Source organism: Erythrolamprus reginae, chromosome 2, assembly GCF_031021105.1.
Source record: "Erythrolamprus reginae isolate rEryReg1 chromosome 2, rEryReg1.hap1, whole genome shotgun sequence".
NCBI lineage: Eukaryota > Metazoa > Chordata > Lepidosauria > Squamata > Dipsadidae > Erythrolamprus > Erythrolamprus reginae.
The window spans coordinates 209,401,449-209,426,994 of NC_091951.1; the positions used below are offsets into that span (position 1 = coordinate 209,401,449).

Sequence of the window (25,546 nt, forward strand, 5' to 3'; positions counted from 1 at the left end):
ATAAATCAATAAATAAACCCAAGCGCCATAAACGAGCGTGCATTTTTGGAGTCCGCCGCAGCGCTTGCAAGGAAGATGTCACCAAAGCCAGCAACGAGCCTCCTGGACTTTTGAAGCAGTCTTGAGGTAAAAACCGAGCACAAAAAACTGTGCTCGGTTTTTACCTCAAGGGGAATCAACGGGGGCTCGGGCACGGAGAGGAGCAGCGACGCCGGCATCTCAAAGGATGGCGCTCTCGACCTTCTGGATCCCGGACGGGCTGGGCGGTCTGCGCGGGAACTAGGGAAGGCGAAAAGAAGAGACCTGAGACGAGAGACGAGCCGTCCTGGCGCAAAAGCAAGGCAACCCGCTCCGGCCTGACGACTCCTGACTGCGCCTTTAAGGATCGTCGGGGGCGGAGCAGGGAGTGTCCCAAGCAGGCGCCGAGGTTGTGCGGCCGCAGGAGTAGGACTCTGTGGGGTAACGGCGGCGGCGAGTTGGGTTTTGGGTGGGCCTAACGAGAGAGGAAGCGAGGGCTCACGACGGGAGCGCAGCCAGTATGGACTGGGGCACGGAGCTCTGGGTAAGCAAGCGCGCAGCCCAGTTCGCCTGGGCGCTCTCCTTGGAAGTTACCCGGGCTCACGATTTCCTGGTTTATCCCACCCGCTTGTTCTTTTTTATTTTTTTGCCTCCATTTCCCACCCCTTGGTCTTCGGGGCTACGCTTGTTTATCTCTAGACCTCCGTAAAGCTTGGACCTTCGCCAAGCAAAGTTTGAATTCTCTGCCCCCCCCCCCAGCACTGAAGCCCCTTCCCACCGTTAGCGCTTGCTCCCACCTTTCCTTAAATTAGACGCTCGTCCCGGGGCGCTAATCCTGGTTGTAGGCCCTTTTCTGTTTTGGCTACTCTTGGGTCTGTTTTCTCCTTTCTTGGCCTCATAAAAAGAAAAACGTAGTTTTGGGATTGGGGATCGTGGGTGAGATATTCGTCTTCCATGAGTAATGAATTTAAAATTTCCTATGTGTTGTAGAATTACAAGGCAGGTTTAGATAGATAAATACTGCATCTTTTGGTCCAGGTAATCAAAACCACCTCGAAGAAAGTGAGGAAATACTTTTATACTTTTGATTTTGGGAATGAAAAGCTGGTGTGTTTTGTGCCACCATAACAAGTACGGTAACCCAGTTCCCAATTTGGTCTGGAAAAAGTTGCCCTACATATATTGCCCCTACAGGGGATTGGGCTGCTTGATGGATCTCTGTTGGATATGCCAGCTTCTGCAACATCATATGGGAGGAAACCAGGATAAAAGCTTGCTGTCCCAAGCAACCACTTAGGGATCTTTGTATGGTTTAGTCTGACATGCATCTGGGGTAGATATGCGGAAGCATGATTGTTAAATACTTTGTATAGGACCTACACTATCATACTCAAAATCACCATAAAGGATACATGTTCTTTCTGAGCAAAGTGAGTATTTGACATTAAAAGACTGAAGGACAAGAGTAGCTAACTTTTAAAATTATTTTTATTTGTTCAGACTGGCCCAGATTTCTCCAGAATGGAGATCTTCCCATGAATGCATTCTTGCTCCAAAATAGGCCACTGCTGGTGATCTTAAACTTTTTTACAAGAATTCCAGCAAATGTTTGATAAGTCTGTGAAAGAAACGGCTGTAGACATAGGTTACCCATTTCTAATTTAAAATCTTTTTGGGTTAATGTAAGTCAGTTGGATTTGGTCAGAAAAGGCAGTTTCCTTGATTAGGCTAAAGAAAAACCAGAACAAAAACTTCAATCAAGATGAGAGAACAGAGTTTTTAACAGTGTGTTTAAACAAGAAATAGATTTACATATCTGATAAAAATGAACTGGTAGCCTTATTGTTTTAAACATGAACTGAAGAAAAGAATTTAGGGATGTCGACTTGTAGAGGGTTGACTCACAGTCAATTCGAAATATTTTTCCTCACGAACACATCCACTCCACAAATGACATTGAATTTGAAGAATGCATTTGTTATCATGCAGAAGATAAATATTACTCTTCTGCTTAGAAAGATTATTTAGGAAAGCACTTGAAAAAGAAGAGAGAGGAAGATTCTTTCGTGTGTATTTTTAACAGATGGAAGATAGATAATGGTTGAAATGGAAAAGGCACAGAATGCTTTGGACACATTTCTGGTCTACATAATATTCTTATTTATTATTATATACTGCTCAAAAAAATAAAGGGAACACTCAAATAACACATCCTAGATCTGAATGAATGAAATATTCTCATTGAATAGTTTGTTCTGTACAAAGTTGAATGTACACAATAGCATATGAAATTGATTGCCAATCAGTGTTGCTTCATAAGTAGACAGTTTGATTTCACAGAAGTTTGATTTACTTGGAGTTATATTGTGTTGTTTAAGTGTTCCCTTTATTTATTTGAGCAGTACCAACAGTACTGAACTTTTGTCTTCTAAGATTCCTAACAGCATAACTGGGAATTCTGCTAACTGTAAACCAACATGGTTGGTGGTTGCCAGTTGAAGATAGCTGATAGGTAGTGGGCATTACTGCTTCTTTCTCTCTCAGTTGCTTAGAAACTTAGAAAATGAATGGCAAAGCAGCTTCCCCTATCTTATTTCAAGTGTCCTGCATTGTTTCTGGGAGGTTATATCATTAGAATAGGCCTTTCTTCAGCATCAGCTTTAGTTTTTCTGTTCCTGAAAGATCCTAAAGATGCCTTTTCTAAGTTGGGTCTAATCAGAGATTAACTCTAGTCTCATTGCTAGAATAGCACAAGCTATTCCTGGCACATTGCAATGGCACAGACAAAGTTTGCCCTCTACAACAGAAGCAGCAAGAAGATTTCATACTCAAAACAACATGACACTATGAATGACTATATATAACATATTTTTGGTGATAATGAAAACACAAGGAATTATATAGAGTCTGCGGAGAGGGGCGGCATACAAATCTAATTAAGAATAAGAATAATGTATGTGTGTACACACACACACACACACACACACAAAATGTTTTACCCTCCATTTGTAAAATACAAGAGTTTCCTGTATTTGCTAATTATTTCCTGAGGATGGTCCAGTATATACAACAGTTGTTTGGTTTGCTTGTTTATCTTTTCTGTTGTGCCAACCAGGCTCCAACAGTGAAAGAGAGTTGATTGCTGGGAATGGGGAAGCATCAGCAGGAAGGATCAGTAAACCTGAGGAACTTTACATGTCCTTGTGCATCAGCATTAACTTAATAATGCCTTTGAATCTTGCAGTTCTACCCTATGTACAGGGTGCATTGGAATTTCCCTTTGGAGAAAGATGGCCAAACTTGGGCAAATTTGTTTAACCATCCAAGCAGTTCCTCCTGATATCTGGCTAGGGCCTGATGAATTTTCTAATAACTTTTAGGGGAGTTTACAACCTTCTGGTTTGAATCTCCTGATGCAGAGAGCTTAAAGGAGGCTAGATTTATATTGGTGAAGTGAGCAGGAACTGACATCTAGGTGTTTATGACCTGGCTTTTGCATGAGTGTTGTTTTCAGCATTTTCTTGCGCTATTGATATTCTTCCAGCATAAACTTTCGTTTGATTCTCTAAAATCACCAATACATGTAATTTTGGGGGGGTGGGGTGTCTAGGGAACCCTTTGGTGATTTTGCAAATTTATAATGACAAAGTTGTCTTAACAATTCATTGAATTATATATGAAGGAAAAACGATCCATTAATTTGTCTGTGGAGGTTCTTAAATATCCAGGTGCTTTTCCAACTGGACTTTCTTAGTATTGTTGTTTTTAAAAAATATTTCATTTCTCATCCAAAATGTCCCAATTTCAGTATCAAACAACTCACATTGATTTTTGAGAATTTCTCATAGACCCCCAAGTGAAGTGTTATATGTGTAATGAAATAATTACATCTGAAGTTTCAAGAGCCTTCTTACCATTTTGACAAGATATGTCTTTATGCTATCTTTTGCCTTTTTCTGTACTGAATAAGATTTATATATGTGATGGGTATAGAAATGAATGGAACTTTTCTTTTATATAATGTGATTTTGGCAATTGAATGTAGAATAACATTCTACATTCTATTGCCAAAGTCACATTATATAAAAGAAAAGTTGGAAGATCTTGGAGGTCTTCTGGCCCAATCCCCTGCTCAAGCATTCTGCACAAATGATTGTCCAAACTATTTTTTTAAATCTCCGGTAATGGAGCACCCACAACGTCTGCAAGCAAGCCATTCTACTGATTACTGTATTTTTTGTAGTATAAAACACACCTTTTCCCCTCCCTAAAAGAGGCTGATAATTTGGGTGTGTCTTATACTCTGAATGTAGCTTTCCCCCCCCCCCCAGCCTTAATTAGCTGCTAACAATCTTCCTAGATCTTACCTTGCAAACTCTTTCATTGTTACTCTCTGCTAAGAATGTTTTCCAATCCCTGAAGTCTTGGCAGGGTTTTTTCATTATCTATCTATCTATCTATCTATCTATCTATCTATCTATCTATCTATCTATCTATCTATCTATCTATCTATCTATCTATCTATCTATCTAGTAGATTCGTATGCCGCCCCTCTCCGAAGACTACTTGCCCCGAATAAGTTTCTTTCCAGTCCTAACCAGGTGCTAACATTGTTCCCAGCTTTTACCGGCTTGCAAGCTCTTTCTGCAAAAAATGTTTTCCAAGCCCTAAATCTTTGAAGGGGTTTTTTCATTGCTGTACTTGCTCCCAATTTTTCTTTCCAGGTGCTAATGATGTTCCCAGCTCTTACTGGCTTACAAGATTTTTCATTGTTACTCTCTCTGAATTTTTTAAAGCCCTAACCAGGGGATAAAATAATGTGCTCAAGCTGACCAGACTAAGGATGCTAGCCAGATGAATATTTGGTAAGCAGTGCACCTTATATTCTGAAAAATATATACTCCAGTACACCTTATATTCTGAAAAAAATGCAGTAATTGTTCTAACTGTCAGGAAATTTCTTCTTAATTCTTTAGTGTGCTTTCACCTTTTATTTCTTGTCCTGCCTTCAGGTTCTTTGGAGAATATGTCAACCTCCTCTTCTCTGTGATAGCCCCTCAAGTACTTGAAGATTGCCATCATGTCACCCCTAGTCCTTCTCTTTCTTATACTAGACATACCTAGTTCCCACAACTATTCATCATTCGGCTTAGCCTCCAGACCCTTATGATCTTTGTTGCTCTTCTCTGCACTCTCAACATCTTTTTTGTATGGTAGTGATTAATTCTGGATGCAGTGTTGCAAGTATAGTCATACTAGTATAGTATAAAATGTTACTAGTGATAATATCTCTCTGATGATGCATCCTGGAATTGCATTGCATTATTTGGCAACTGCAGCATACTTCTGGCTCATATTTAAATGCACTGCATGCTTCCTTCCATGTGGATGTAGTACCAATGAAGACTACACGCTGACTACTGGTCAGTCAGTAGTGGTGCTGTTGTCTATCCCATATTTTTCTGTCATATCAAAATAGGCTATGATCTACTTTGTCAAATGCCTTACTAAAGTCTAAGTAAACTATTTAATCTTTCTAAATATAATGTAATATACTAGTACATATTTATATTTATATAATGTAAATTGTATAAGGTTATATACTAAAAACTAGTAATCTTGATTATAATTCTTGTTTTTTAGTCATTCAGTTATTTCTGACTTAATTGATGTGTAAATTCCATGGAAGAATAGAATGGAACAGAACAGAACAGAATGATACTTGAAAAATACCTTCCTATTCAACCTCCTGCTCAAGTTGCTGACCCTATACCATTTGGACAAGTGGCCATCCAGTCTCTTCTTAAAAGCTTCCAATGATGAAGCACCCAGTTCAGAAAGCAAGCCATTCCACTGGTTAACTGTTCCCACTTTTTCTCAGTTCTATTTGCTTTCTCCTTGATTAGTTTCCAACCATTGTTTCTTGTCTTACCTTCTTGTGCTTTGGAAAATAGGTTGATTCTTATGGTCTTACTAAGGTTTTATAAAGCAGTACTAATACAGTGGTACCTCTACCTAAGAACGCCTTTACTTAAGAACTTTTCTAGATAAGAACCGGGTGTTCAAGATTTTTTTTGCCTGTTCTTAAGAACCATTTTCTACTTAAGAACCCGAGCCCGGAAAACTTTCCCAGGAAATTTGAGAGCGGCACGAAGGCTCAGCCAGTTTCCTGCCATTCCCCCTGGGTTTCTCTCTCTGGCGCAGTGTATGGGAGGTAGCCTTGCGTCGGATGTATGGGAGCTGCGTGGTCCTCGACGCCTCAGAGTCCCTCTTCTTTTTTTTAAGTCTTAAAGTTTTGGATTTTTTTTTATTCCCCTCACCTCAACTTTTTCCTTCGGCAGCGACTGTCCTCATCCTCTTCTTCCTCCTCCCATCCAAATTCTGAGCTTTTATTTCTTTCCTAATGGGTTTGCACGTATTATTTACTTTTACATTGATTCCTATGGGAAAAATTGCCTCTACTTACAAACTTTTCTACTTAAGAACCTGGCCACGGAACGAATTAAGTTCTTAAGTAGAAGTACCTCTGTACTTCATTTGATCTTGACTCAATCCCTCTGTTTATGCCACCAAGGACTGAATTGGCTTTTTGGCTGCTGCAACACACACATTGGCTCATATTTAAGTGATTGTCCACTTGTGGTCCATGGACCTTTGGAGGGTATGATGTCATCACACAGGGTCTGCAAAGGCTTAAATAAATGCTATTACTTAAATATTGAATTAAATCTAGGAGGTCCATAGCTACAAAATGTTTTTAAAGGTGGTCTTTGGAGACAAAAAGGTTGAGAACCACTTACTAAGATGAGTTTGAGCCAGGACTCACTAAGCATTTTGCCAGACTGCTAATTTAGTCATTTTGTCAAAGAATGAAATAAGATTTGTTTGGCATGATCTATTTTTGACAAACCCATGTTCACTTCTGGTTATAACTTTAATATGGTTATAACTTTAAAGTTAGTGGAGTTTCATTCTAAGTTGCCTTCTATGCAACTGCACTATAGATAAGTTTGTTGCTTGAATATATCTTGTAACTTGCAAAGAGGCAGCAGAGAATAGTTACATTGCTTACATTGTAGAAATTGAGATTAAATTCTCAGTATTAAGTTCCTGGTATAAGAGAACTTGGTCTCTTTGCTCCTACTTCTGAAGTCTAAAATGGAACGGTAGTTCCATGCTTCAAAGAGGAGCAAAAGAACTATTTGTAGTTTTCTGTTCTTAATTTCTATGGCAGCATTCCTATGAATATTTAGCACAAACTTCACTACAGTTTTTCTGGTCTGGCTTTGAATAGACATAGGATTGGGCTGTCTTTCATCAAGAGACGTAGGGGCAGATTTGTACCAAAATTCACTCCACTATTTTTCCAACTAGTAAAGCTGATAACTGATACTTCTTTTAAAAGCACCTAACTTCCTAGTAATGTTCCCTTTGTGTGCCCATCTTTGGGTGCAGATTTTTTTTTTTGGGGGGGGGGGTGTTCCTCTCTCCCAAGATTTTTTTCCTTAAAGTTGGATTAAAAGATATAGATTTATTTATTTATTTATTTATTATTTAGATTTGTATGCCGCCCCTCTCCGAGGACTCGGGGCGGCTCACAGCAGAGAAAAACAAATCATAAATAATCTGAATACATTTAAAACATTTAAGATTTAAAAGAAAACCCCATATGGTACATACACACTCACAAGCATACCATACACAATTTAAACATGCCCAGGGGGAGATGTCTTAGTTCCCCCATGCCTGACGGCAAAGGTGGGTTTTAAGGAGTTTACGGAAGGCAGGTAGAGTAGGGGCAGTTCTAATCTCCGGGGGGAGTTGGTTCCAGAGAGCTGGTGCCGCCACAGAGAAGGCTCTTCCCCTGGGGCCCGCCAACCGACACTGTTTAGTTGACGGGACCCGGAGAAGGCCCACTCTGTGGGACCTAATCGGTCGCTGGGATTCGTGCGGCAGGAGGCGGTCTTGGAGGTATTCTGGTCCGATGCCATGAAGGGCTTTAAAGGTCATAACCAACACTTTGAATTGTGACCGGAAATTGATCGGCAGCCAATGCAGACTACGGAGTGTTGGTGTGACATGGGCATACCTAGGTAAGCCCATGACTGCTCTTGCAGCTGCATTCTGCACGATCTGAAGTTTCCGAACACTTTTCAGAGGTAGCCCCATGTAGAGAGCATTACAGTAGTCGAACCTCGAGGTGATGAGGGCATGAGTGACTCTGAGCAATGAGTCCTGGTCCAGATAGGGCCGCAACTGGTACACCAGGCGAACCTGGGCAAACGCCCCCCTCGCCATAGCTGAGAGATGGTTTTCTAATGTGAGCTGTGGATCGAGGAGGACGCCCAAGTTGCGGACCCTCTCTGAGGGGGGCAATGATTCCCCCCCCAGGATGATGGACGGACAGATGGGATTGTCCTTGGGAGGCAGAACCCACAGCCACTCCGTCTTATCCGGGTTGAGTTTGAGTCTGTTGACACCCATCCAGTCCCCAACAGCCTCCAGGCACCGGCACATCACTTCCACCGCTTCGTTGACTGGGCATGGGGTGGAGATGTAAAGCTGGGTACCGTCGGCATATTGATGGGTTAGTATAATTTAGCATTTTCCCAGGTTATGGACTGAATCAGAATTCTTTTAAATAAATATATTGGATGTGAAGCCTTATATAAAAAGATTGAATTATTGCTTCAACATTATTTACTGTTGTAATCTTGAATGACAAATGCCCACTAGAGAGCTTCTGCTTGCCATAATCATATTTTTCTATCAATACTCCATCTCCATTACACTCTTGTGTTTCTCCTTTCATTGATTTTGGGTGTGTTATGTTCAGAACTGGGAGGGAAGTTTCCCCCCTTTCAATTAGTCTGGAGGATACTGTTACAAACAGCTGTTCCTTAGCATGTTTCTATGGCTAATAGCTTTTCCAGTAGCCAATAAAGGCAATGGAGGGAATGGTATGTTATACCCATTAAGTGTTACGTTTACTTCCATAAATTTTCAGGTTCTCTTGCTTTATTTGGGAGGCCTGTTAAATTTTTCATCAGAGTATCATTAAAAATCAACATCCAGAAGGAAGAGTTTCCACAGTGGGCAAAAATCATAAGACTTGCAGCTGAAAGTGCAAGTCTCTATTCAAAGATTTGGATCAAATTATTTGTTATTTTTCGCTTGTCTTTTGGACATTGTCATCATGATAACTATAGGTTAACATTTTGCCCTTAAAGGGCACAAACACATAGAGGTCTGGGGACGAGCCACGTTAAGACTTCAGATTAGCTTTAAATTGTAAAGTTGTGCATTCAATTTTTTGCAAGTCTCTGCATTTTACAGGAGTAGTATGTATTAGCTGCTGCAGCTCCCTGTGATATGTCTCACAGATGACAACCTGGAACTGTTCTCTGTGAAGTGGGGAATGACCCTCACTTGACGCACTTTATCACATGAAGATTCCACCCCCCCCAAAAAAAGATGGCCTCCAGAGCTGACACTGTAATTTATCCAATTTGATATAGAGTCTAGGTTTCCTGAAGATAACACACTATTTCATTAGATTCTACTTGAACTGCAGTGTTGGGTTCATCTTTTGGTCTCTCATTTTGGCCTTGCCTCCTTGAATACAAATATAAAATAAATGATTGATTGTTACTACTCTCCTAGGGATGGGAAGTTTTGGTCTGATGTTCCTTCTTCATTTCTCTTTCTCCTCCCTCTTCCCAGTTTTTTATAGGCACATGTGTCTGCTCCCCAGTCAAAGCCACCTAGTCTCTTGGAATGAAATTAGTTGCTATGGAAATTACCTTACACTTCATACATTCCTGAAAGGGGACGAGGGAGGGGGGCAGAGGAAGAAGGAATAATGTGTGTTTTGACTGTGAAGTGGAGGGAATTAGATTATCCTGGCTGTGGGGAATGGATGCCAAGGATTGGGTAATTCAGAATAGAGTAAGAGAGGGAGGTCTACAGCATTGTCAAGGAAACCAAAAGCTTAGTTCATTTTTGTTCATTTCCTGCTTGCTTTCCTCAACTTCTGGGAACCTGACCTTGCCAGTCAGGTTAGATGAATCAAAGTATTGCTTGAGTATCTAAAGCAGGAAATCTTAATTCATGTGGGCCATCCTCCCTCGCTCTATTCCATTAGGAAATATGAACATTGGAATTGCATCATGGTGATTGCATTAACCAGGAGAATGAAGTGGAACGAAGGTTCGCTGGTTATATTCACAAGATGCTCCAGGAACATTCTGCTTTAGCCGAGCCACAGCAATAGCAATAGCATTTAGACTTATATACCACTTCACAGTGCTTTACAGCCCTCTCAAGAGAGGGTAAGCATATTGCCCCCAACAATCTGGGTCCTCATTTTACTGATCTTGGAAGGATAGAAGGCTGAGTCAATCTTCAGCCTACTGAGATTTGATCTGCCAAACTGCTGATCAGCAGATGTAGTTTGCAGTACTGCACTCTAACCACTGCGCCACTGAGGCTCTTAATAGGACATAATAGGAAGGGTTCTGGAAGAGGCTTTGGCTGTGCTAGGAGTGGCAAGCTCATCATGGGTTAAGAGGCTGCATTGAGGAGACATTGGTCCTTAGGGAATCTCATGTGAAACAAATCCTGTTAGATTTTCTGAGTAGCTTATTTGTTTGCCGATCTGATATTGTCCTATATTACTATATGGACCGTCTCTTTATTTCAAAAAGTCGCAAGTGCTGCTAAAAGAGGTTTGGAATACTTCACCTCTTGTAACGCTTGCTTTAGTTGTGGGAAAATACTGACACCTTCAGCAAGAGAGCAAAAAACTATTCCCAATCAAGGGAGCATCCACAGTGTAGATGCAATGAATTCGTTTCCCAGATAGTTGCTGTATTCCTTGACTACTCGTAAAAAGAAGGAGTGGACTAGATTTATTTTTTTCCATCTCAGTTAGAAGAAACCATGACCCTGATTCAAGTCACTAGAGAGGTAGCACTTAGTAATAGCAGCAGCACTGAGATAGTGTTTAGAGATGATGCAAGGGAGAGGCAGGCTCAGGGTTCTTTCCATTCGTTAACTGGATCTTTTGGTTTGAGGTTGTGTCCAGACTTTATGGTCCAGAATATACCAAGTCTTCATCCAGTGTTGAATCAAGGAAACCTTTCAAATGCACTAATGTTGTGAGAAGCTGCTCCTGCAATTAACATTGCTAGGAAGAAGCCTAGAGGAACTGGTGAAAACCAGAGTAATTTCCTAAGAGTCCATCCTATATAGAATATCAAGAGAAGCATATTGGAGTAATGTTCCCTGGCCTTCTCCTTCACTCTCCCTGGACTTACAGTAATTCCTTTTTGATTCAATATGAAACGTTTAACTCTTGGAGTCCAGGGGTTTTGTTTTCTTAGTTATTTTTTGATCTAATTTTTATTGTGGAGCCAATCAAGAATATTTAATTCTTTTCCCTATTTTGATAAGTCAGGATCATGGAACATTGAACATTAATCCCCACTACCAAAAGAGTGGTCTGATCACATTGTAAGTGTGCTCTAAGGAGGTCTAAATCAAAATTTTGAGAGGAAAAATAAGCTTAGCAGAGGGATTAAAAAGAAGAGAGAGCAGGGCTTCCTGTTTTAGGTGATCTCATCTGAAAAATATGAAATACTTTATTTAATTTGCCTGTTGTTTGAAACAACAGGAAGGAAGGAAGCACCAATATCATAAAAGATAATAGCATCCCCTCTTCTTTGTTCTTGATTCTGATCAATATGTTATCTAAGCCCTTCCCCAGAAGAGATCTCTACTCCATGATCCCCTTATCTCCATTGCTTATCATCTTGGTAATCTCATGGTTTTGCTGTTGCTTGATCATTCTCTGTACTTCCTATAGATAAGAGCTAGCACCATCCTCCAGGTCCTTTCCAATTCTATTGTACTGTTACTATTGTACTGAACAAATTCATGGATGATATATTAAAGCTTTATCATGGTGACAAAAGCCATGGCATACTTCAGTGCAACAAACTTTATCTTGATTGATTAATAAAATCAGTGTTGCTGGAATCCCTATGGCAACTTTCAGGGGCGTGTGGGAATCTGTTTTAGCAACAAATCTTTAAGTAAAACTTTTTCTTCTTCTGTTCAGTAATATTCGATTCTCAAAGACTGCCTGGACAAGTCCCTGCAGTTTTCTTGGCAAGGTTGTTCAGAAATGGTTTGCAGTTGCCTCCTTCCTAGGGCTGCTCCAAGATTACCCAGCTGGCTTTGCGCCTTAACCACGACCCCAAGTAGTTCTCAATTAAAATTTAAAACTTTAAACCATAATCAGGAGTTTAGACCTCTAGATTAGACCAAAAACATCTGTAGAAGCCTGTAGGATCTAGCATATCACCCATATAAGCCTGTAGTTGTGTGTACATGAATGTATGCAATTTCATATACATTTTATATTTCAACCTCGAATCGGTTTTCTCAAGGGCTGTTAACATTCTTTACTGTTTTGTAGCCTTAAGTGTGGGAGCTGGAAAAGAAACCAATTTGGCTTTTATAATTCATGCTGCCATTTGTGTTTTTATTGTATGTTGCTAGTCATAAAAGAGGTGTGATTGTGTAAGTAGCTTCTAATGTAAACTGAAAAGTTTGTAGCAGATCTCTCTCTTTTTCTTTTAAGTCTCCACTCCTGAAACAGCTATCTGCCTCAAATTATGTCTGAACGTCTTGCCTTTCCACACCACCCAACTTCCCTGTATGCTAAAAATAAGCTATGATGGAAGTATTGACTTGGCAAAGTCATTGTAAAGCAAATGCTAGGATCCAAGAAAGGTTCTTTTGTTTTGATGCCACTTGCAAATGAGCAACAGAACAGAAAAGCTGGCAATAAAAAACACAGGGGTCCTTTAGATAGCCAATCTGACCATCTACTGAACTTTCAAAGAAAGTAAGATTCTGCAGATCACATAAAAGGAGAAGTGTGTATTATGTGGAACTGTGTGTCTCCAATGTTGTCCTTTTGGGGTATGAATGAATTGTCCTCTTTCTTTTTCTGTAGTCCTCTCCCACATGACATGGCCAACATCCAAAACGCCTCCAGAAAAACAAACTTAACAAAGACATAAACACACCAAAGGCAACCTACTCTGTTGCTGTGATCCCCCCCCCCCTTGCCTCTATACCTGCCCCTCTATTGTTTTATTGAAAGTCCAAGCCTTTCAGCTTTTGGCTGATAAAATGAAGATTATGGCTCTATCAGAATGGGAAGAAAATGGTAGCATCACATTTCATGCGAATGCCTACAATACTTATAGCTCCAATCCTTAGGTTTGGAAACTGTATTGAATGAGAGAGCTGATTTTATTTTTGTTCCAGCTTTATCTTAACAAACCACTCTTGAAATTAGGAGAGAGAAGCTTTCACTTTATTTTATTTTTCATGGGTATCCTTCAAATTATTTGGATTTCAGTTCCCATCAGATCTGTGTAGTCCAGGGCAGAAGATTGTGAGAGGTGTAGTTTAAAACATGTGCCTGTTCTTGTGATATTTGTGCTTGTCATAGTAAAAGAATGAATCTCAATCAGAAAAATGCTTATTGTTCTGCTCCACTCTTAATACCATTCCCTGCTTCCTCCACCTCCCTCCCAAACTGTTTTGGATTTGAGCTCTCTTGTATCTTACAGGCTTCTTGGTAACTTTCCAGCAACGTGTGTACCATGGGAGAGACAAGGCCACACAAAAAGCCTTTGGGCAGGGGGATGAGAGAGCTGATTAGTCTGGGGTTGTCAGAACAATGCAATTCCATGACTCAGTTGAGGCTGGCCTCATTAGAATTCCTGTTCTGTTTATCCAAGCTGGTGAAGCGCATTCCACCAGCTTCAGTCGGAAGAGGACTTTGCGCCTCAGCCCCACTGCACTCCCAGGCTCTTCTCTAACCGGCCCTCTGCATTTCTGCCCCCAACTTACAAAGACTGATTGGCGTGCAGAGTGGCTTACTTGCCTTACTGTATAATCTGCTGCTTGCTGAAAAAGGGCAACTCTTTGGAAAGGGCTCTTGCAGCTCTGCTGGTGTTGTTTAGTTAAACCTCTTCCTGAGGATTGAGTTCTGTAATGCATGAGAGGTACTGTGGCATAAGTTAGTTTGAGCTGCATTTTGGGAAATACTTCTGGTATTTAAGCTAGAGGTCTTCAGCCTTGGCAAAGCCGGCTGAGGAATTCTGAGAGTTGAAGTCCACAAGTCTTAAAGTTGCCAAGGTTGGAGAACCATGCTTTAAGCAATCCACTGCCTTTCAATCCACTCCCTGCTAATTGCAGTGTAGAAGTGATGCTGATCTATCTTGAGCTGTTATATAGGGAGTCCTTGACTTATAACTATTCATTTAGCAACTGTTTGAAGCTAAGGCAGCACTGAAAAATGTGACTTTCAACGAGCCCTTGCACTTAAACTATCAGAAGAGCTCCAAGGTCATGCGATCAGAATCCAGACACTTGGCAATCCGGCAGGAATTTACAACAGTTGCAGCACCCTGGGGACAAGTGATTCGTGAATTTCCCAGCAGGCTTCTGCCAAACAAAGTCAATGGGGAAAATCAGATTCACTTAACAACCACATGATTCATTTAACAACTGCACTGATTCACATAATTATGGCAAGAAAAAGTAGTAAAAGCAAGCAAAACTCACTTAACTACCTTGCTTGGTGTTGTGTTTGGGCCTGGGCCAGCCATTGCTCCCACAGATGGGAGAGACGCGGCACAAAGTGAATGCGAAAACCTGGCTGACAGCCAGGAAGATGTGGCAGACAGCCAGGAAGACGTGGCAGACAGCGAGGACGACGAGGCCACTGGGACGCAGGATTCAGCAGACAGCCCAGGGGATTTGGCATGCAGTCCCTCAGACAGTCTTTCCTCCCTGGGTTCTTCTGCAGATCAATATATTGATCTGCATAGCCGAAGAGCTATGCAAAGAAGGGATCGCTTTAAGGAGTATTACAAGTCATTATAGGAGCACCTGGGCTGAGTGTGGTTCTTATACTGATGGCTGGGTGTGGTTCCCTTAATGAGGGCTAAAGGGATAAAAGGGAACAAAGGCCAAGGCAAACTGTGGCTGTTTATCTGTGTTATTTTGTGGTTCCTGCTCTGAAGTTTCTGTTCCGTGCTGTTGGAGTTTTCAACCCAGCTTTTTCAGACAAGTCGGAGGTGAAAACTCTGGGACTTGCTGTTTGCTCCAAAGATTCAAAAGGACTCCTGAAACGTCTTTGCTCATTCCAGGTTGTCTTTGTTTGTTTTCTCCTGTGTTTTTGTATGCGGCTGAAGTAAGCCTTGCACTATCATTGTTTTTGGACACTAAGGGCTGTTTTGAGTAACCCTTTTTTGTTTATTTAATACAAGTTTGCTGATTAGCAGAGCACGTGTGTGTTTAATTTCTTTTCCTTGGACTGTTACGCATTGCCTGAGCCAGTCAGGCAGAACACTTAGCAGTAGAAATTCTGGTCTCAATTGCAGTTATAAATTGAGGATTGCTTGTAAGGATTCCAACAACATAGAAATGGGTTCCTACCGGTTCGGTACGGTGTGCTGCTCTGATAGTGACCAACCAATTTCAAAATTTGCATGCAACAGCTTCAGTGCTGTTTTTACTGGTCCCTGCACGGCGCCATCTTTTTTTCCTAATTTTCGGCTATTTTTTGCTCTCTGAGCATGCACAGAAGGAAAATCATCCCTCTGCGCATGCGTGGAAGCAAAATAACATGCGAGGATGCACACACAAAATATCGCGATGTGCATGCAGCACACCGGTAGAAAGGTAAGAAGAACCCATTCTTGCAACAACACGAAGATTGCTGTGTATACATTTGGATATTTTGTCAGCTTTTGATAATGGTTTTAACACATTGCTTTTACATGTTTGGAATGGAGCCAACAGTTTTTAAATCTGAAAATGTGCATTTTTTTTAAAGAAACAAAATCTTCTAGTGTCGGATAAATATTTTGATCTGGGCATATTGCTGTTAAGACAGTTCAAGTTTGCATTTTAAAAAGTCACCCTAGCACTGGAGCATTCCATTTCAGTTTAATTATGGTCAAAGATTAGCCAAAAATAACACAATCCCATACCAAGTATACATTAATACATAATAATATATCCCAATAGATACTATTAATATAAATTAAAAGGCCTATCATTGTTGCAATCTGAAGTGTTGTTTTATGGTTTGTCGCCACCAGTAGCAACAAAAAAAACAAAAAAAAAGATGTATATCTGCCTGCATGAGATACAAGAATTAGTATAGCATGTAATGAACATGCATTTGACCCATATTAGGAAATATCTCTGGAATCACACAGATGAAGCCGTTGGGTGGGAGGAATCAGCCCTGTAAAACTGCTGAAGCGTGGGAATATCATCCTCAGTTTGACTTGAGAATGTGCATTTTACAAGTTTATAGGCATTGTCTAAATTACCAACAAATAATCACTTTTTTTCTTCTTTCAGTTTGGGCAGCAATATTCCATAAGTGCTGTTTAATCCTTTTCCTTGTCTTAGAAACTCTTCAATGGTAGTTAAGGTTGATTAATATAGGCCTATACTAGCCATATTGTGCTCTAGTCAAAACGAGAGTTGTGAAAATATTTACTGGTCCCTCGCATCCTGGACATAAATTGTTTCAACTTCTACCCTCAAAAGGTCGCTACAGAGCACTGCACACCAAGACAACTAGACACAAGAACAGTTTTTTCCTGAATGCCATCACTCTTACTAAACAAATAATTCCCTCAACACTGTCAAACGTTTTACTAAGTCTGCATTTCTATTTCTACTAGTTTTTTCTCATCATTCCTATCACCCATTTCCTCCCACTTAGGACTGTATGACTGTAACTTGTTGCTTGTATCCTAAGATTTTTATTAATATTGATTGTTTCTTCATTGCTTATTTGACCCCTATGACAATCATTGTGTTGTACCTCATGATTCTTGACAAATCCATATTTTCTTTTATGTACACTGAGAGCATATGCACCAAGACAAATTCCTTGTGTGCCCAATCACACTTGGCCAATAAAAAATTCTAATTCTAATATCACTGGGCTTTTGGCATGGTTTCATGCATTTATTTCCATGTGCTTCCTATAAGATATAATTAGGCATTGTTATTTTATAATTCAGTAGGCTGCTGAAATAAATGTTTCACTAATTATCCTAGAATACTATTTTATATTCATATAATTTATCCCCAACAATGGTAATTTACATGCAAATGTATTTATTGGCACACAGTTTGTAAAAGTGATGAGGACACCATTTTTTGTGATGTGAGTTCCCTGGATCTTATGGTGGATACAGATGATCCTTTTATTTTTTTCAAAAATCAATCTGAGGATGGAATATGGATTTGTTCCTGTGTACAGTACTGCTCCATCTTCAGAGCAGAAGAGGGAGTCTTATTCCAGCCTGTGAACCTGGCTCAATGTGGAAATCGTATGATCCTATCTTGAAAACGTGAAAACTGAGCTCTGATATTTAATATGTTCTACACTCCAGGCTCTGTGACCTCCACAGGCCTTATCCCGTCCCCTTGATATCCGAGGTTGATGTGTTCAACCATAGTAAGGTTTGTTTGATTTTGTCTTAACATGTGGCATGAATCCACATAAGTGTGGCTGTTATTAATGAGCCAAGCAAACCAAGGTTTAGTGAATAGCCTCTGCAGGATGTTTGTTGCTTCAGTCGTTATCCATAGCAATCTATGTTTATTATGGCATTTACAACTTGCCTGTCTTCAAGGAGTGTCTGTTGGATTCTGCTCTAATATTAGCTATTATTCAAAATAATTTCCATGATACTTGCCAGGTTGCTGGAATTACTTCCTCTGAAGTTCAGTCAAAAAGGCTGACCTAAACTCATCTATTGAAGATGGATTTGAACTGTATCATGGTTTGTAATATTGTGTGAACAATTTCCCCCTGTGCCTTGATTGCTTCTGGCCAAGACAGCTATTTGGACAGGCAAGTAATAAATGATGTGTGAGGCAAGCTTTTAGTTTGATTATTCAGGTAATAGGGCTAGAACTGGTGGCTTGTTCTTTTTTCTTTTTAAAATGGAAATGCATATTATTAATAAAAGAGAGTTCTCTTGAAAAAGAAATTTGGGTTTCTCTTAGGATGCAAATTATTAACACAATACTGTACTCAAAGTCACATAGTATAGTAGTCTCAAAGCACAGTTCTCTGCTTTGTTCATGTGTAATGCTTAATATGATGGAAAGAGGCAGGTGCTAATACAGGAACAGTTGTTTTATTTTTAATTAAAATTAATTTAAATTTCAAAGTCCTTGTCTATTGCAAATAAGAAATTAATTATAGATATATTTAAATTACTCAACTATTTTGATCGTTGTGTTCAAATGGGGATATTATTTATATGTGTGCAAGTATGATTGTATGTCCTCTGTGTGTGGGGGGGTGGGGGGTGAGGGTGTCATCCCTAACAAACTTGGAGTTTCAGAAGAAGTAATTCTCCTTGGTGAGCTGAGAGGGAACAGGAGGATTCCCCCTGACAACTGTAGAGCCCACCAGGACATTAACAAGGTCCTGGCTGCCTTGGTATTCTCCGTGGAGGATACACTAAATGCAAGGGCAATTTCTTTTTCTGTAGCCTTGCATAGGCTTCTCTGGCTTTACCAATGGCAGGCGAATTCCAAACACAAGTGGAAATTGGCTTCTGCCTTGTATTCGGGGGATTAATAGTTCAGAGCTTCCCTAGATCCAATTCTGATACAGACGTGGGACAAGTGTAAAATCTTCCAGTCCTTGTCTAGGCAAGCTGACTTTTGATCAACTCCTTTTCATCGCTTGTCCGTTCAAGGGCATGAGGGAGGCTTGGGGCTCCCCAGGACAAACAGATATTTTCTCCCAAGACAGGGTCCCTCCCAGGACATATCTTCTAAAGGAGGAAAGCAATCCCCCCTCCAAAGAAGTTTTCTTGGGGTGGCGGCAATCAACCTTTCTGACACCAGCAGTGACTACTTAAATACATATCCCATTGGACGAGGTCTAGCCTATTTTGCTAGCCAATGGGAAGATGTCGCCAGGGACGAGTAGTTGGGGAGATGGTAAAATTTGGCCTCTCCCTAGAATTCCTCTCCAACACCCCACCCCCACCCCCAGTCTTTCATTAAGTGCTTGTGGATTCGGCCATAAACCATCTCCTGGAAATCCAGGTCATCCAATCTTCCAGTCCCAGTAGAGCAATGTGGGCAGGGTTTTTATTCCCTCCTATTTATAGTACCAAAGACCTCCGGGAGCTGGAGGGTGATTCTTGACCTCAAGCAGTTGAACCGTCACATTGTCTACTGATAGTTCAAGATGCACTTACTCCAGACCAAGGCTTTGGTATGTCCCATTCTTGGATGCTATCTCCACTCACCAAGGAGAAGGGGCGTTAGTCTTGCCTGAAACACCTCTTCTCTGGGTTCCTGGATGCTATCTCCACCACCCAGAGAAGAGGCGTCTCAGGTAAGACCAACACCCCACTTAGTCAATTTGTTATTCTGATTTTGGATGATTAAACAAGCAGATCTTGTTGAACTTGATATTAGAAAATTATTTCAAAAGTTGCAAAATCCAGAGTAAGTTTGGATATGTCCAAATTCATTTTGTCAGTATATCACCCTATATCATAAAAACACATAAAATGCACATAGAGCATATATATTACCTTTCCTGGCTCTTCTTTGCTTTGAATTCTTTGTTATCTACCACAATTGAAGAGCCTTCATAAATGTTGTAAAATGCAGATATTATTGTTTGAATAAAGTTGAAGCACACATGCGTCAATAAATTTGATAAATATGGTAGCAATCCAGTATTTATATATAAATGTGGTAAACATTTCATGGTCTTAGAATAGCAAAATAAGCTGATCAGAAAGTATTGGGCGTGCTATTACGTTTCTCAAATTGTCCATTCAAAAAGAAAGCATAGTTTTCTTCAGAAGTGGTGAGTGGAAGGAGACTATTTTGTGGATTATGCAACAAGAATGGAAATACCAGTGCCTGTGGAATTTTGGGTAATGTTTCACAGGTACAGATGTTTTAAGATGCTTAGTATGTATTTCATAACTATAAAACCAATGACTTGTTTCAGAAACATTTTCTTACCTAAAGAGAGAAACAGAATGGCCATGGGATGTTTTCTCACTTTCTGCCTGCTTCCCCATTGACTTTCCTTGAGGGAAGCTGGTAGAGAATGATGGAAATACCATCAAGCCATCAATACCTGAGCTATACCTGTGATATGATACACTCCTGGATTTGTTAAGTGGACACAAGCTGAACTTGACATTTTGGACAGAAAATATTTGTTCATTATGCATTGCATCATCATAATGATATTGATAGATTATACCTGCCTCACAGAAATGGAGGAAGTTTACAGACAATCCTTGTAACCATTTGTTTAGCGATTGTTCAAAGGCACTGAAAAGAGTGATTGTTTTTCACACTTATGACCATTGTAGCATCCTCATAGTGGCGAAGTGGTTAGAGTGCAGTACTGCAAGTTGTTTCTGCTGCCTGTACTTCACCAGTTCAAATCTCACCAGGCTCAAGGTTGACTCAGCCTTCCATCCTTCTGAGGTGGGTAAAATGAAGACCCAGATTGTTGGGGGCAATATATGCTGACTCTGTAAACTGCTTAGAGAGGGCTGTAAAGCGCTGTGGAGCTGTATATAAGTCTAAATGCTATTGCTATGATCGTGTGATCAAACTTAGGATGCTTGGCAACTGGTTGATATTTATGATGGTTGCAGGATCCCGGGTCATTTGGTTTTGTGACCTTCTGATAAACACAGTTAAGAGGAAAGCCAGATTCACTTAACAACTATGTTACTTGCTTAATAACCACAGAGATTCATTCAATAACTGTGGCAGGAAGGGCAAAAAAGGGGCAAAAATCATTTAACAAATGTCTTGTTTAGGAACAGAATAAGTTGGGCTGAATAAGTCAAGGAATAACTATACATCAAATCAAAGAAATTGTTGAGGAAGAAAAGCTTGCATTGACTGATTATGGAAAACACAGCCAAGAATGGGCATTGATGAAATTTACAGGAAATAAAATATGAATGTCAAAATAATATAAATAAAAACCCAAATAGCCTGCTAGCAAGGAAAAGTATAGGGTGCGTTCCAAAAGTAATTCATTTTTTTAAAAGTAATTTATTTAACAGATTTGCACAAACACTTAAAATTCTTCAAAGTACTGTCCTTGGACCTCTACACATTTTTTCCAGCAACTCTGCCATGACCAGTATGCGCCCTAGAAGGTGTCTTCGGGGACCTCTCGCAAGGTGGACGAAAAACGCGCCTGGCCACAACACACTATGAGTCTGCGAGTTCCTGGCCAAACACCAGGTGCCAACGCTGCCCCACATCCCTATAATCCTGACATCGCCCCAGCAGACTTCTTTTTGTTCCCAGCCCTGAAAGGATAAACATAAAGCCTAGCAATGGCTTACAACTGGAACATTTAAAAAAAGAAACTGAAAGCCTGATTTTGGTTGCTCAAGAGCGAGCTATTTGAACTAATAGTTCATTGAATTGATACTATTGTTACTGAATTTAATATTGATTTTTTGGAATTACTTTGTTTTTAATCGTAAACACAGTTTGTATTTTTAATTATGTAAGGTTTTTTTCATTGAGCCTTAAATAGAAATGGAGTTTACAAATTCAGTAAATAAACCTATAAAATAATCTCTCAGGAACAGCCCTACAGCTATGGAGTGCAGCAGAATATTTATTGCCTCAATCAAAATCAATTGGAGAAGGGATGGTACCGTATTTTTCGCAGCAGAGTATAAGACGCACCTTAGTTTTTGGGGAGAAAAATAGGGAAAAGAATCTGCTTACCAGGTATTCATCTGGCTAGTGTCCTTAGCCAGCACATTATTTTATCCCCTAGATAGGGCTTTAAAAAAACTTTATTCGGGAGAGTAACAATGAAAGAGCTTGCAAGCCAGTAAGAGCTGGGAACATCATTAGCACCTGGAAAGAAACATTCAGAGCAAGTAGAGCAATGGAAAAACCCTTCAAAGATTTAGGGCTTGGAAAACATTCTTCGCAGAGAGAAACAATGAAAGAGCCTGCAAGGTAAGAGTTGGGAAGATCATTAGCAGCTAGTTAGGGCTGAAAAAGAAGCTACATTCAAAGTATAAGACACGCCAAAATTATCAGCCTCTCTTAGGGAGGAAAAAGGTGCGTCTTATACTCTGAAAAATACAGTTAGTGGTGTCTGAGTGACCAGAGGAAACTTCTGCAAGCCTCAGACTCTCAAGTTCTTCCATTCTCCTGTAGTCCAGATAACAAGAAAAAAATTGGAAGCTTTTGCTTCTCTTCTACATAAGCACCATTTAGATTGCATCTGAACATGATAAAGTGTAGCTACTTTAAACTGGTTAATTTACAACAAGCCAAGTTTGTAGTCCATTATTTGAAATAGTTACGTTGGTTTGCCGTATTTTGTTGAACCTTAAAGGCACAAGTGGGAGTTTCCTAAAAGAAGCTAAGTGTAGCAGGCCAAGACTTAACTACAGTTCATTTCACATACACACTGACTTTAAAGTTGATGCCTCCATAGTACGGAGGGGACCAGAAAGTTCTCAAATCAGTGTGTAGGCCTTTTAAACATTTTATCTGAAAACTATTTTTGTTATGAAAATACAGTTTGGAAGATTCTTTAAAAAAGAAAGTGGCATATTGAGAAGATATGTCTGTGCAAGTTTTTGTTGGTTAGATAGGGGAATTGCAGCTGTAGCCTGAATTTGCCCAGGAGAGAGATTATTTTGCTGGCAAGACCTGCAGAGACACAGATGTTGCATGGGGGGGACAGGATAGCACAAGATGACTAATGGCAAAGGTTAATTGTCTCATAGCCTAGCTTTATAAGTGACCCTGACCACTAGTACTATAATCTAATTCCCTTCTTTAAAGTAGTATGTGTGTGTGTGCGTGCATGTGTGTGCATGCTTGTATGTTGCCCTTCATAGCAAAGAGAATGTTTTACACAGTCTCTGCAAGTGATGTCTTGGGCTAATTTTGCAATGGTAATCAGATGCTCAACTTTAGAACTTGAACAAGCGCTAACTAGAGTAAATCTCCCAACTTTCCTTCTTCCTGCACATCTAGGCATGTATCTGCCATCTTTGTTAGTGTTGTCAAATCTATCTTTTCTTCTCTTAGCAGGGAAAACCTGGCTGTCCACATTCTTCACATCCTGGGCTGGGGAGAATGCATGCCTGACCCTGAATATAATGCAAGCCAAACAAATTAAATGTGGGTCACATTGTGGTTTTGAAGATGCTTCTTACTGGAAGAATCCTTTTCCGGCCCATCCCAGCTGCTGTTAGAACCATCCCATCTGCATAAAACTTACAGATAGCTGTTATTTTCTTCTGTGGTTGCGGAGGAAGGCTTTCTGTAAATATTTAATTCTGGCTTAACTGGAGCGAACATGTAAGGCCAATATTTCTGCATATTAAGGCCCACCAGCATGTTATATATTTTGTCAGAGTTGTCCTTCCTGTTTGTTTTTTAGTAATGGGTTTTGAATTGCTACTCAGAACAAACACAAAGGACCATGCTAACTCTCTTATACATTGGGTTAACATACTATTTCTTTCTTGTGCAAAATATATATCTTTCCTCATCTCCCACCATAGTAACAGTGAAACCAAGCACTACATACGCTTCATCATATTTCCTCATCATAGTTTTTGGGAGACTTACGTTTGTCTCGTTATCTCCGTCTCTCTCCTCCTTTCTTTTCTTCCTTGTTAAATATTTTTCCAGGGGGTCTCTTAAGAGTTTGTTATCTAAACTTAATATCTCCTACTCTATGCTATGTGTTATTGTTAGGTGCAAAAAAACCCTCTACTTCCTGCGGCAAAAAAAAGCATTTTCCTTGAGGTCACACACACACACCCGGCATTGATCTGTGCCCCCGAGGGGGGTTCGCCCCACTATTTGAGAAGCACTGGACTAAACCATGACTTTATTTCTGCCTTCCAGACACTTTGCTCTTCCTCACCCACAATGAGCAACCTGGCCAAGGGGAACAAGCACAGCATCAACAGCCTTGAGGAGGTGGTAAACACACTGGGCACCTCCTTGGAGAAGTGGGGCTGAGCTGAGCTGTGGGGTCCTGGTGCCCCAGGAGCTTGAGGGCTGGGTGCTTAGACAGCCCCCGCCCTTGCCCTGGGCCGCTATCTGGGAGTCCTCTGTGAGGCTCCTCTGTGAATTAGGCTTTGATGCTCACCCTGGGCTTGTCTTTGTCTGCTGACGATCTCCAGATCCCCCCTTCCAGTCTTGCCTGCCCCCCCCCTGCCCCGGAGGTGGAGAATGATGCTGCTGCCTGTGGAAGCGTGGAGGAGAAAGTTTGCAGGAAGCAGTTTCCTCTGAATCCAGTTTTGCCTTGACAGATCTCTGGAGCTTCCAACAAGCCAGCATCCTTAGCACACACAATTGGAATCAGGGATTCCCTTTCAAGAAGAACCTGTTCCCCTGCCTCCTCCTCTTACTCTCCAGAGATCTTCCAAGGCAGAAGTTGAACTAGGAGGAAACTGCTTCCTGCAAACTTTCTCCTCCTTCTTCCACAGACAGCAGGGTTGTCCTCTGCCTCTTGTCTTCCTGGGAGGGGACACCAGACAGGGAAATGTCAATGATGTTTGAGATTGGGAGAACAATGTCCCCTTTGGCGTGCTGTGCACATACACAACACATACATGCACACACACCATTCCAAGCTTGGAGACTTTTATCCACATCTGTGCTTACAAACTGCCAGTCATGCCTGGGCTTAGAGAGAAGGCCCTCTCCTTCCTTTGTGGATAAAAGTCCTCAAACTTGGAATATGTCTGAGGGTGCGCACGCACTTGGCTGCTGGCAATCTGGGGAGGCAAGCAGCTTGTGAGGGCATCGAATTGTTCCCGTGTTGAGTTAGCCAATGCGACCTAGCCCCACCCAGTGGGCAGCAGCGAGCTGGCCACACCTACTTTGTCATGCCGACTCGGTTAGAGGTCCTTTGAGGGCAACCATAATGCTGATGCCACCCTCAATGAAATTGAGTTTCACATCCCTGCTATAAAACTTTGAGATGGGACCATCTTATCCCTGGGTTACATACATGAGCTTTCAAAAGTTTCCATTGTTACTTAATGAGCTGCCAGTGGTCACTCTTAGACCCGTCTTGGTTTTTTTCTTGTGGCTTCCAGATGAAAACTTACTGTGGGATTATCAGGGCTCACGTCTTATAGTGATTGTGCAAGCAACTTCTTCAATTTGCCCTGTTTCCTCAGTACTTCTTCCAGCTGTATTTTCTTTTTTGAATGGAAAAACACCACCTTTTATAAAATTGTTGGAAACGTAATGCAGTCTGCAGAGCTACATCTTTCCTTTGCTCTTTTAAAATGAGCAGTAACAGGTGCTAATATTGCTGTTTACCTTTTACCATGGATGCTATTTTTATACACACATTTTATTCCTCTATTTTTGTAACCAACCT

General features: G+C 40.7%; 1 protein-coding gene across 2 annotated transcripts in view; it reads left to right on the forward strand.

Moving 5' to 3' along the window:
* Nucleotides 1-256: 256 nt before the first annotated feature.
* TRIP10 (thyroid hormone receptor interactor 10) overlaps nt 257-25,546 on the forward strand; it is an 85,252-nt gene continuing 59,962 nt past the window's right edge. The window contains exon 1 of one of the 2 annotated variants that reach the window (XM_070741573.1): nt 257-562. In XM_070741573.1, coding sequence (XP_070597674.1) covers nt 539-562 — 24 coding nt within the window. In that variant the 5' untranslated portion in view covers nt 257-538. The remainder of the gene's footprint in view (nt 563-25,546) is intronic. The other variant, XM_070741572.1, reaches the window with a different exon arrangement.